Source organism: Neophocaena asiaeorientalis, unplaced genomic scaffold, assembly GCF_003031525.2.
Source record: "Neophocaena asiaeorientalis asiaeorientalis breed wild unplaced genomic scaffold, Neophocaena_asiaeorientalis_V1.1 scaffold30, whole genome shotgun sequence".
In the NCBI taxonomy this organism is placed as follows: domain Eukaryota; kingdom Metazoa; phylum Chordata; class Mammalia; order Artiodactyla; family Phocoenidae; genus Neophocaena; species Neophocaena asiaeorientalis.
Genome location: NW_020174923.1, coordinates 17,647,498 through 17,657,751, shown reverse-complemented (window position 1 = coordinate 17,657,751; position 10,254 = coordinate 17,647,498). Strand labels below are relative to the sequence as shown.

Below are 10,254 nucleotides of genomic sequence, written 5' to 3'. Positions count from 1 at the left end.
CGCAAAACCAAAAAAAAAAAAAAAAAAAAAAAAAATCAAGCAAGTCCAGAGCTGAGTTGCTGATCTCACCCCAGACTTGTTGCATGGCTTGAGTTCCAGGCAGTGAAGAGAACCGTCACCCACCCAACTTCTCTCTCTCTTAGCCCCACATCCATTCACCCATCAAGTCCTAATAATCTAAGTAGTAAATATCTTGAAATCACCTTCATCTATAACTCTGCTGCCAAAGCCCACATCTGGGCGGTCACCACCTTTTGCCTGGACTAATGCAAACAAACCCCAATGAGTCTCCTTTAACTCTCTCCTGCTCAAAGCCCTTCCTGGCTCCTGCTGCCCTCGGGTCAAATCCATGATCACTGTGGCTGTAAACCCCTGTGTAGCAAGTGGGGCTCCTCTCATCCCTTACCGTTGTAGCCATCCCGGTTGAGGTCGCCCAGAGGCGCAATGGCTGAGCCAAATCGCCCATAAAGCTGCGTGCCGGTCAGCAGGAGGCTGGGGGCGCCCAGCGCGTGAGGGCCTCGAGTCTGCAGGAACAAGTACACGCGCCCCACCTCGGCCAGCTTGCGGTCAGCACGGCTCTCCATGTACAGTGGCGCGCCCACCAAGAGGTCATGCCTCCTGCAGGCCCGACGGGTGGTTATGTGGGGAGGGGGGCTAGGGGGACGCTGCGGGCCAGAGCCCAATCTCGCCCACCCTCGCCTTCCCGCTGCCCTCGGTGGTCACGTGGGAGTGAGGGCTAGGAAAGGAGGAGACCGAGGGCAGTCAACGCCTCTGGTAATTTGGGACCCAACTGGGTAGGGGTGGGGGCGCCCAGCTTCTCACCCGTCCCTGTTGACGTCAGTGACGGCCACTGAGTGCCCGAAATACGAAGCCATCTGCAGGAAGCCCGGCCGCACCTTACTTTCTGTCCCCGGACTCGGTACCCTCTCTTGGACTTTGCCCCCACCATGTCCCGCGGAATATTCTAGGGTCTCAATCCCCCAGCCTTGGCCACCCCCCAAGGGGACCCGACCCCCACCTGCTCTCCATGCAGCCGGTGCAGCGTCTGGTGGTACGAGCTCAAAATTTCCACCTGCGCGGACAACGCACAGGAGCGCGTCATTGTCGCCCCCGCCGCAGAAGGGCAGGAGGTTTAGGTTGGGGGTATCAGGCTGAAGAGTAAAGTCAGTGCCTTCGGGACACTGAGCGGTGGGCAGAGGGCACTCACCGCTCCCAGGGTCCAGCTCCAGGTAGGGGCACCGAAGACAAACTCTGGGGAGAGCCAGGCCCAGCCAGTGAGGTCCTTGGAATCTCTACCAGCCTCCCGCCCGCCATTCCTCATCCCAGGGAGATTTCGGCGCGGGTCTTGGAGGTGCTCCTTCCCGGGCTTCCCCAACCCCCGCCCCTAAGTGAATTCCTTGCCTGTAGTGTTTGGATTCCCGTCGAAGTCGCCTACAGCCACCGAGTACCCTGAAGACACAGCGCGAATTAGCCTTTCCGGGAGGGTGAAGCAGGGAGGGGGCCGGGAGGGAGGAGACTCTCTAAATCCTGCATTGTGTAGACGGGAAAATCGAGGCCACCGAGACCTGCCCTAGGCCGTGAAGCGAATCCAGGGCGGGAGGTCGAGGTGGGGTGTATGGGAGCTGGGCGGTCTGCAGAGGGTGGGGAAGGGGAGCTGCGGGAGCAGAGGATGGGGACGCCTTAGCGCTGGAGCTGGCCAGCCAGGGTCGGCAAGGGGTAGTTCCCACAGGGGCAGGACGTGACCGGCGGTGACACGAGTGCTGGGAAGCCTCGAAGGGAGGTGCCAGGGTTACCCCGGTAGCCGTCGAAGTACTCTGGGTGGCTGTAGTCGAAGGTGAGCTGCTGGGTGGGCACGTGCCACAAGAGGGTGCCCGGGCGGTAACTCGAGATGATATCGGCAATTGGAGCCCGCGCCAGGAGACCTAGGGAGCGAGGGACAGCTGGTGTGGGGCCCCAGACGCCTGGGGTCTACCCAGGCCGAGAGAAGGGAGGGAGGTGTACGGATGGGCACGTACCTAGGAAATAGTAGCCGCCAGGGGCCCCAAGCACCAGCTCCCCAGCCTGAAAAGGAAGCCCTGGAGGTGAGAGGGGTTCCTGTTTGGGAGCCTCCCCCACGCCGTTTATGATCCTTACTCGCCTGAGTGACCACGGAGCTGAAGCCGGCTTCACAGTAGCGCTTGTCTCCGCCTAGAGGAGGCAAGAAGGAAGGGTCTGTGAAGAAGCAGGCCCTGGGGCCTGGGCGGGGCCGGGAGGTGGAGTCATATGGGGGCGGGGCCCCGGGGTAATACGGTGGCGTGGCCTTTAAGCAGCTCCCAGGCCGGGGGCGTGCGGGGTGGAGCCAGGAGCTGGGTCACTGGGCGATGCCAGAATGAAAGCAGGGTTTGGGGGAGCTGGTGAGAGGGAAGGATCAGATTAAGGGCGGGGCTAAACCACCGCGAGTGGGCGGAGCCAAAACGGAGAGCAGAGCTCACTGAAGTAATTTTTCTGGTAAACCCGGCTCATGGTGTTGGCCCGGCAGGGTGAGTACTCTGCGCGGCCGCTGTTCTGCAGCTGAGCCACGAAGCATCCACCTACGGGCGTCTTCTCAGCCTCCTCGGCCTTTTCCAGGACGTTCCAGTGCTGCCAGGGGGCGCAGGCCTGAAGCAGGGCCATAGGAGAGTGGGGAAGGGGCGGGACTCGGGTTCCGCCCCTCCACGTGTCCCCGCCCTCTGTCTGCTCCCTGAGCCCAGTCCCGTAGCGCCCACCACAACGATGTCGTTCCAACTAACGACCGACGCCCCTAGTCCTTGACGGGCCTTGAAGGTTTGGAAAGTTTGGGTGCCTGCGCTTCGCGTCTCATCATCTGGAGGGCACAAGAAGGGGTGGGGTGCTGAAGCCCAGCTGTCCGCTCTCCCTGTAGCCCCTCCCTTTCCCTCCTAGTGCGAGACTCACTGAGGTCGAAGGGCAACGAGGTACACTGGTCGCCCTCGGCCTTCCAGGGGCACAGGAAAACGCCGCCTGTCTCCTCCTGGCTGCGGCCCAGGGTCCGCGGGGCGCCCACCACGATGGACACGCTGCATAAGAAAGCTAGGTGAGCGCTGCGCGGATTCCGGCGTACCGCATTCCCCAGTGCCCGCGCTGGGAGCACTGCCCGGGAGGGCAGTGTGCCTTGCGGGGGCGGGGTCCCTGGGTCATCTTTTCCTCATTGAAACCTCACAGACCATAGAGGCCAGTCTTTTCACTTTATGGTCAGTGAAACTGACTTCCAGCGAGGGAAATCATATGCCCACAGCAACCCGCGGAATTAAGGGTAAAGCTGAGGCTATAACCATCTGGTTCCATTTGAACACCAGGGGTTTGATATCCTTGCCTTTAGAGACCTCCTAAACTCTGTACACATCTACATTCCCCAACACCTGCCGCCAAAAGTCATGGGTTTATATGCACCCTAATATGTCTGTCTGAACTGTTATCAGATCCCTTCCTGAGGGTGAGTTTTAACGGCGAAGAATTAAGCTAGTGGTCACCTCTAAAGTGGGTGGTGGGGTGCTGACACCTCTGAGGACTCTAGTAGAGCTAGGTTCAAATCACAGCTGTACCGTATATAAAAGGTGGACAATACCAACCAATAAATGCTGTCAGAAGTAAATGAAATAAACGTAAGAGGAACATTCAGCACAGTGCCACCCAAATAATGCATAACGAGTGCTCCAAAAAATGCTATAATTTTTTTTTTTTTAGTCTGCAGAATGTTTAAGTAATGCCCATGAGACCAATATCTGTGGAAAGGAGGGGAAAGAAGCGTGAGTGGGCAGAAGAGGGAGCGGAGCTGAGATTCAGGCCCAATAACAGCCATGGGCTAATGCCCTGGGAACTCTGGAGCTAGAAGGACCCTTCTGAACTGTCTGGAGTTGAGGTGAGAGAGCCGGAGCCTTAACCTTTCCCCTCTCTCCACACTCCTCATCGATCAGTCATTGTTCCTAGGCCACATTTGGAAGTGGGGGAGCTTTGGGGGAGGTGGCTCTCTTCAGCAGAGGAAATTTCCCAAGGGGCTGATACTTGAAGGCCATCTGCCATTGCCGCTCCCTGAAGCTGGACATTAGTGTCCACTTCAATAAGTAACTAGCTCAGGGTAGTTCCTATCAAGAGGAAGAGCCAGGACTCTAATCTTAGCTGTCTGATTTTGCAGCCTGATCCATCCCAACCATGAATGCCCTATTGCTTCTTTTCAAATATCTATAATTTTTATGGGGATGAGGGGGTTGGAATAGAAAAGCAAGGTGCTGGGGGGGGTGGATAGACAATTTCATAGTTCTGCAAGTCAATTTAAGACATGTGCTCCTCTCTGTATTTCAAAAGGATGAGGGTGGAGTGGGTCATAAAACTAACCCTTGGGGAAAAAATAAAGCATCAACTTTTGTCTTCCCTTTGTCCTTGTTCTGCCCAGCTCCCCAGTGCTGCCTCTCGTTGACACCTTCACCTGAGCTAGTCCCTCCCCAGTATTCCTAACAAGAACTCAGCCGGAATAGACCCTAGAAATCGCTTTGCTCAACTTCTATCACAAATGGGGAACTCAAGACCCAGAGATGCAGTGATGGTGGGGGAGTCCCCCAGGGCTCACCTCCCACGGCTGTCCTTGTAGAAGTCCAGTGAAAACCCAAAGTAGCTGCCATTGGGGCCTGTGTAGGAGGTGAGTCGCACCGGGTCCAGGTTCAAGGCCCAGGTTGGAGGTGCAGCACCGGGTCCCAAGAGCAGCTGCACCCACTCCAGAAGCCAGAGGGCATGAAGTGGGCACAAAGCTCCGGCCATCTTCCTTCTCCCACAGCCTCCTAGGCAGGAATGGGTTAGCTCCTTCCTCTTCCTTTCAGTTCCACCACAGGAAGTCTTTTCTTATCAAACTGAAACCCACTTGCTGAGTAGTAGACAGAGTAAAGGGCTCTAGGTCCTGGACCCATACGGTTTCTAGGATTGCCAGGAAGGGGGTGAGGCCACTCTGGGGGGTGGATGCTTATGGCTGAAAGTCGACTCCTCCCTTTTTTTGAGAGTATTTTATCATCAGGTCCTGTTGGTTCTGCCTTTCAACTATGTCTCTTGAATCTTCACCCCATCTCCACTACCACCACGCTAGTCTAAGCCACCATTGCTTCCTGCTTGGGATACCAGCTGGTCTGTACACCTCCACTCTAGCCCCCAGTTCTATAGTTCCTCCTCCCCCCACACAGCTGCCTGCACTGCCAAGGCACATTGTGACTTGGTCAGAGGTGGGGGAAGGAGTGAGGAAACTCCTGCCCCCGATAAGACCCGAGGCTGCTGTATCCTTTTGGATAAGGCACTTATCCACTTCCTCCTTCTAGGGCCTTCGGCAGCTTCACTCAGCCATATTGGTACAACAGCTTCCTCACTCATCGTCCATCTGGGGCCAAGTCTTAATGTGGCCACAGCAATGCAGCCAGTGCTGGGGGAGGGGTGGCAAATGGACCTTGGCTGAAGGGGAAAGGAGATGGGGATAAAGTGGAGTCATTCCAGGGTGTTCTGGCTCACAAGCTCTGAGATTTGCACCAGTTGTTCAATTGAGGGCAGGCCTCACTCTTTCTTGGGTGACAAGAGCTTTTGTCCAATCATTAAGGCTTGATTCTAGTGGGGTCATTGCCTAGGGGATGCCTCCCCCAACTCCTCAGGCTGGTACTCTGCGGTTAACACACATGGGCACAGCACCGATCACACCGTTTAGTCATGGTCTGTTCACTGGATTTTGTCCATGAATCCCTTGAGAGTGAGGTTCCTTTCTGCAGCCCCTAGCCAAGAGCCCAACATATTGTAGGCGTTGCTGACAGACAGACTGAATAGAAGCAGGCACTGAGGATGGAAGAAGCAAACGCAGGCTCACATAGTGGAAAGAAAAGAAATAATTTTGAGCAGAAAGATCATTTTCTATGGATGCTCAGAGGAGGAGGAGTGCCAAGTCTTATTGGCATCTCATGTCTTCCCCAAAAAGCATGTTGTCAGGAAGGAAATTCAAGAGATCTGCTAGGGGTAAAGAACACAGTCACATTTCCTTTTGCTCTATATTTTCTGATCAAACTTAACCATCATCTTACCCTGCCCAACTACCCGGGCCATTCTGGAACCCCTTCAGCACCTCCCTTGCCCTCATAATTCACCACCTTAGCACACAGCACAAAATCTTATCCCTTTCTAGGTTAGAAGCTCCTTGAACTTTAGTCTGGGCCTTCTTCACTGCTGAATTCCCAGTGCCAAGCTCATGGCAGGCACATAATACTCAACTCAGTCATATACTTAACCTTCCACCCTCCTACTGTCCTCATCTGAGTGGTATTGTATTACTGGTGTATAGCCCCAAATTAACTCACATTTCACTAACATTTTTAATAAATTCTCATTCCGTTCAAGGCATTGAGTGGTAAGAGATACAAAGGTAACTGTCAAGGATCCTTAAAAAACTTAGTCCAGAGGGAGTTAAGACATGAACACATATAACTGCAGCGGAGGGATAGTAAAGGATGCCTTGAAAAAGGTAGAGATGATGCCTAGCTGAAGTCATTTATTTGCTCCATCATAACAACCCTATGAAATAAGTACTATTATGCCCATTTTATAAATGCAAAAACTGTGGCACAGAGTTTTAGGTAAATAGCCCAAGTTTACACAGCCAATGGGTGGCAAAACTAGGAGTCAAAGACATTCGTGTCTGAATTCATGTTCTTAACCATTGCACTACATGGCCTTTTGTCAGAGAATGAAGAGGGGGACTTCCCTGGTGGTCCAGTGGTTAAGAATCCGTCTTGCAATGCAGGGGACGCCGGCTCGATCCCTGGTGGGGGAACTAAGATCCTACATGCTGCGGGGCAACTAAGCCCGAGTGCCACAACTACTGAGCCCACGTGGGCCACAACTAGAGTCCACACGCTCTGGAGCCCACAAGCCACAGCTAGAGAGAAGGCCGAGTGCCGCAAGGAAATATCCAGAGTGCCGCAACTAAGACCCGACTCAGCCAATAAAGAAATAAGAGAATGAAGGGGTTTTTAGACATAGGAAATAACATAAGCAAAGAGAGCAGCAGGAGGACATAGAGGTCAGTTATAGAGAAAGGCAAGTAGTCAACATAGGGTGTCTAAAGCGGAGGACTGGGGCATGAGAGTGGAATGGAAGGCTGGGGTCTAATCACTGGAGGTCCTTGAATATCTTAAGGAATTTGAACTTTAATACATAGGAGATGGAGAATCATAAAGATTTTTAAAGTCAGGGAATAAGATACATGATCAATTGTGCACCAGTCTGGATTACACTAGCTGCCTATGGATAGAAGGAACTGGAAAAGGCAGGACTTAGTGGGAAGATCAGATGGGTGGCATCTACCATCCTCTCAGTTAAAGGTGATGAGGCCTGAACCAGGGTACTGGTGGCAGGAACAAAGGAGAGAGCAGAGATAACACATCCAGTTACATCAGTAACTGGATGTGTAATCTCTGCTCTTTCCTTTGTGTAGTAGGGAGGTGTCAAAAGTAATTCAAAGCTTTGGTGGCTGGCTGGTAGGACTGTAGTATTGTTAACTGAAATTGGAAACAGGTAGGATCAGATTTGGGAAGGGAGAGTTTGGTATTTAATAAAGATTCTATTCCTTGTTGGGTGTTCCTTTGGGGTCAGAGCTGGGTTGATAGTAGGCAGAGGATTGCTGACACATTGCTGTCACTTTCCCGTTCCATCAGCCTGAGTCCTAGAATTTCTCAATGAATGCTACGGCTTCATAAAGTCAAAAATTACTGAACTTCTACTATGTGCCTGGCACTGAGGAGGATATACAGAAAAATCTTCATCTTTGATGTTTCCTTGCTAAATCCTGATGCATAATCCTGTTACTAGTGGTATTTTACTTTGCTTTTCTTTCTTGAACACATAATCAAAATGTTTACTATGTGTTCAACTCTATATACAACACTCTAAGGGATTAAGAGAAAAAAGGAAGTATAAGAATCAGTCCCTCCCTCTCAGAGCTTACAATTTTACTGGGAAGCAATGAGTACAAAATGAACTGCACTCTGATTCTGAAAAGCCAGTAAGCTTACATGGGACAGGGACTTAGATCCTAGAGTCAGGGAGGCCAGCCAGGAAAATGCTGCAATAATTCAGACACGAGGTAAGGGGGAGGTGAAGGTACCCCTGGCAAACAAGAATGGAAAGGGTTCACAAGGCCTGAATTAGTCACTGAGGGTGTTGAAGGCCCGGGCAGCTGAGACAGATAGACCCCTACTGGAATCAGGCGGCTGCACACACCTCCACACAGCATACCCTGCACACGTGTCTGCATCTTTCGCTGACACCTTGCCTGCTCAAAAAATCACTTTTCATTTTCTTTATTTTGGCCGTGCCACGTGGCCTGCGGGATTTTAGTACCCTGACCAGGGACTGAACCTGGGCCACCACAGTGAAAGCGCCGAGTCCTCAACACTGGACCTCCCGGGAATTCCCACTTTTCATCTTTTTAGGGCAGGGATTTTTCTATTTTAGAGAAATAGATCTGAGCATCCAACCCAAGGTTCAAGTTGAATAGCTACTCTTTTGTCAAGGGGAGAACACAGCTGTATGAGAGTAGGAAAGAAATAGACCATGTACTGTTCCTTCCTGAAAGGTTGAGGAAGAGAGGAAACTAATTTATCACTACAGATCTATGGTTAGCTTTTAATGCTGAACTTTCCCTGCCTTTTGAGACTTTTCCATACAGAAAAGTAGATAGAGGCTTTTATCTGCTCAGTAACAATTAGGACATACTTCCTTTTACCAGGTAGCTCTCAAGCACTGTAGTGGTATTAAAGGGTTGAGGAGAATAATTCAGGACTGGTTCTGGTATACAAAACTCCATCTGGAGGGCAAAGGCCAGGCAGGTGACTCATCTCAATTGCCCTGAAGTCCATCCAAAATCCCAAAAATCAAAGCTAGAAATTCCAAACACATTTAGTGAGCACCTATTTGCCATACATTCTACTACACACAGATTGTACATCTAAAATGAGCAAAAGGATAGAAATAGAAGAGAATCTGGGGGACTTCCCTGGTGGTCCAGTGGTTATGACTCCTCGCTTCCACTGCAGGGGGCACGGGTTCAATCCCTGGTCCAGGAACTAAGACTCCACATGCAGCTCAGCAAGGCAAAAAAAAAAAAAAAAAAAAAAAACCTGGGGAAGGGTGGAACGGAGGTGCACATTCCAAGACACCTCCATAAGACTGAGAAACTTAACCCTTACTTCCTCCCACAGCATAAGCTTTCCCCTCTACTTGGGCAGGCTGAGCTTTGAGAAGCACAGTCTAAACATCATATGGTTCATAAGAATCTATGATCACTTCAAACAAGATGTTATTTGTAAACCATAACTCCCTCCATCCCTTCCCCACTTGAGTGGATGGTGCAACAATCACGACAGACTCCAAGTTTCCACAAATCATTGGTTTATTAGAAAGTTCCTTTCCCTAATTTTACAGCATATATATCTCTATCATATGTGATAAAGTTAAATACAATCTGTTATGCTTGTAAGTAAGGATAGGTTATTTTTATTTTTTAGTTTTAAAATCACTATTCTGGAAATTAAAGGAAACTGCCTCCAGGAAGGCAGAGAGGCAGCCAGAGTATGGCTCAATCTACAAGCTAATGGGAAGCAGCACAAAAATGTTAATACTGTATTATTTAAATATTTACATGGGCTGAAAGCAAAGAAAAATGAGTCCCTTCACTTCGAACAGATGATTTCATTTTCCAGTGCTAGTTATCAAAAAAGCGATGCTTCTGAATCAGATGAGGAAGCACTGAACAGGCAGAAGGCTCAGTCAAGAGTCTTGTTTGCCCAGCACTTGCTTGTCATTAACTCAAAGCCTTTCTCTTTTGGAAATTGAAGAAAGGCAGAACAGAGCCCTGGCCCACGTAAGAAGGGCTTGTTTTTCCTGTCAGGTGACCACCCAACCAATTCTAGCCACAGGAATAGGCAGGGATATGCCAAACAGGGAAGTACTAACTACACCAAAGAAGATGAGACCTACAATATAAACACCTTTGGGTCAGTGTATTAACTAGGTCTGAGAGCCGGGTGAAACGCAAGAAGAGGAGGAAGAGGAATTGAGGTGGTACTTCCCCTGATAAGTGTCATGGGAGAAAAGAAAAAAGGTATCTTTACTGCTTAAACTAAGCTGGGTAGAAGGCATGGAAACAATGAAGCAAAACAATCTGCAGAATCTATAAATGTGCTCACCTCCCAGTAAGTGGAG

At 50.8% G+C, this 10,254-nt stretch overlaps 1 protein-coding gene across 2 annotated transcripts in view; it reads right to left on the bottom strand.

Moving 5' to 3' along the window:
* ITGA2B (integrin subunit alpha 2b) overlaps positions 1–4,803 on the bottom strand; it is a 13,751-nt gene extending 8,948 nt beyond the window's left edge. For both annotated transcript variants that reach the window (XM_024760803.1, XM_024760804.1), the window contains exons 1-12: positions 4,601–4,803; positions 2,932–3,053; positions 2,745–2,842; positions 2,472–2,637; positions 2,138–2,187; positions 2,016–2,061; positions 1,794–1,922; positions 1,402–1,449; positions 1,208–1,251; positions 1,019–1,072; positions 823–875; positions 407–618 (exon numbers count right to left, since the gene is read on the bottom strand). In XM_024760803.1, coding sequence (XP_024616571.1) covers positions 407–618; positions 823–875; positions 1,019–1,072; positions 1,208–1,251; positions 1,402–1,449; positions 1,794–1,922; positions 2,016–2,061; positions 2,138–2,187; positions 2,472–2,637; positions 2,745–2,842; positions 2,932–3,053; positions 4,601–4,788 — 1,210 coding nt within the window. In that variant the 5' untranslated portion in view covers positions 4,789–4,803. The remainder of the gene's footprint in view (positions 1–406; positions 619–822; positions 876–1,018; positions 1,073–1,207; positions 1,252–1,401; positions 1,450–1,793; positions 1,923–2,015; positions 2,062–2,137; positions 2,188–2,471; positions 2,638–2,744; positions 2,843–2,931; positions 3,054–4,600) is intronic.
* Positions 4,804–10,254: the final 5,451 nt, after the last annotated feature.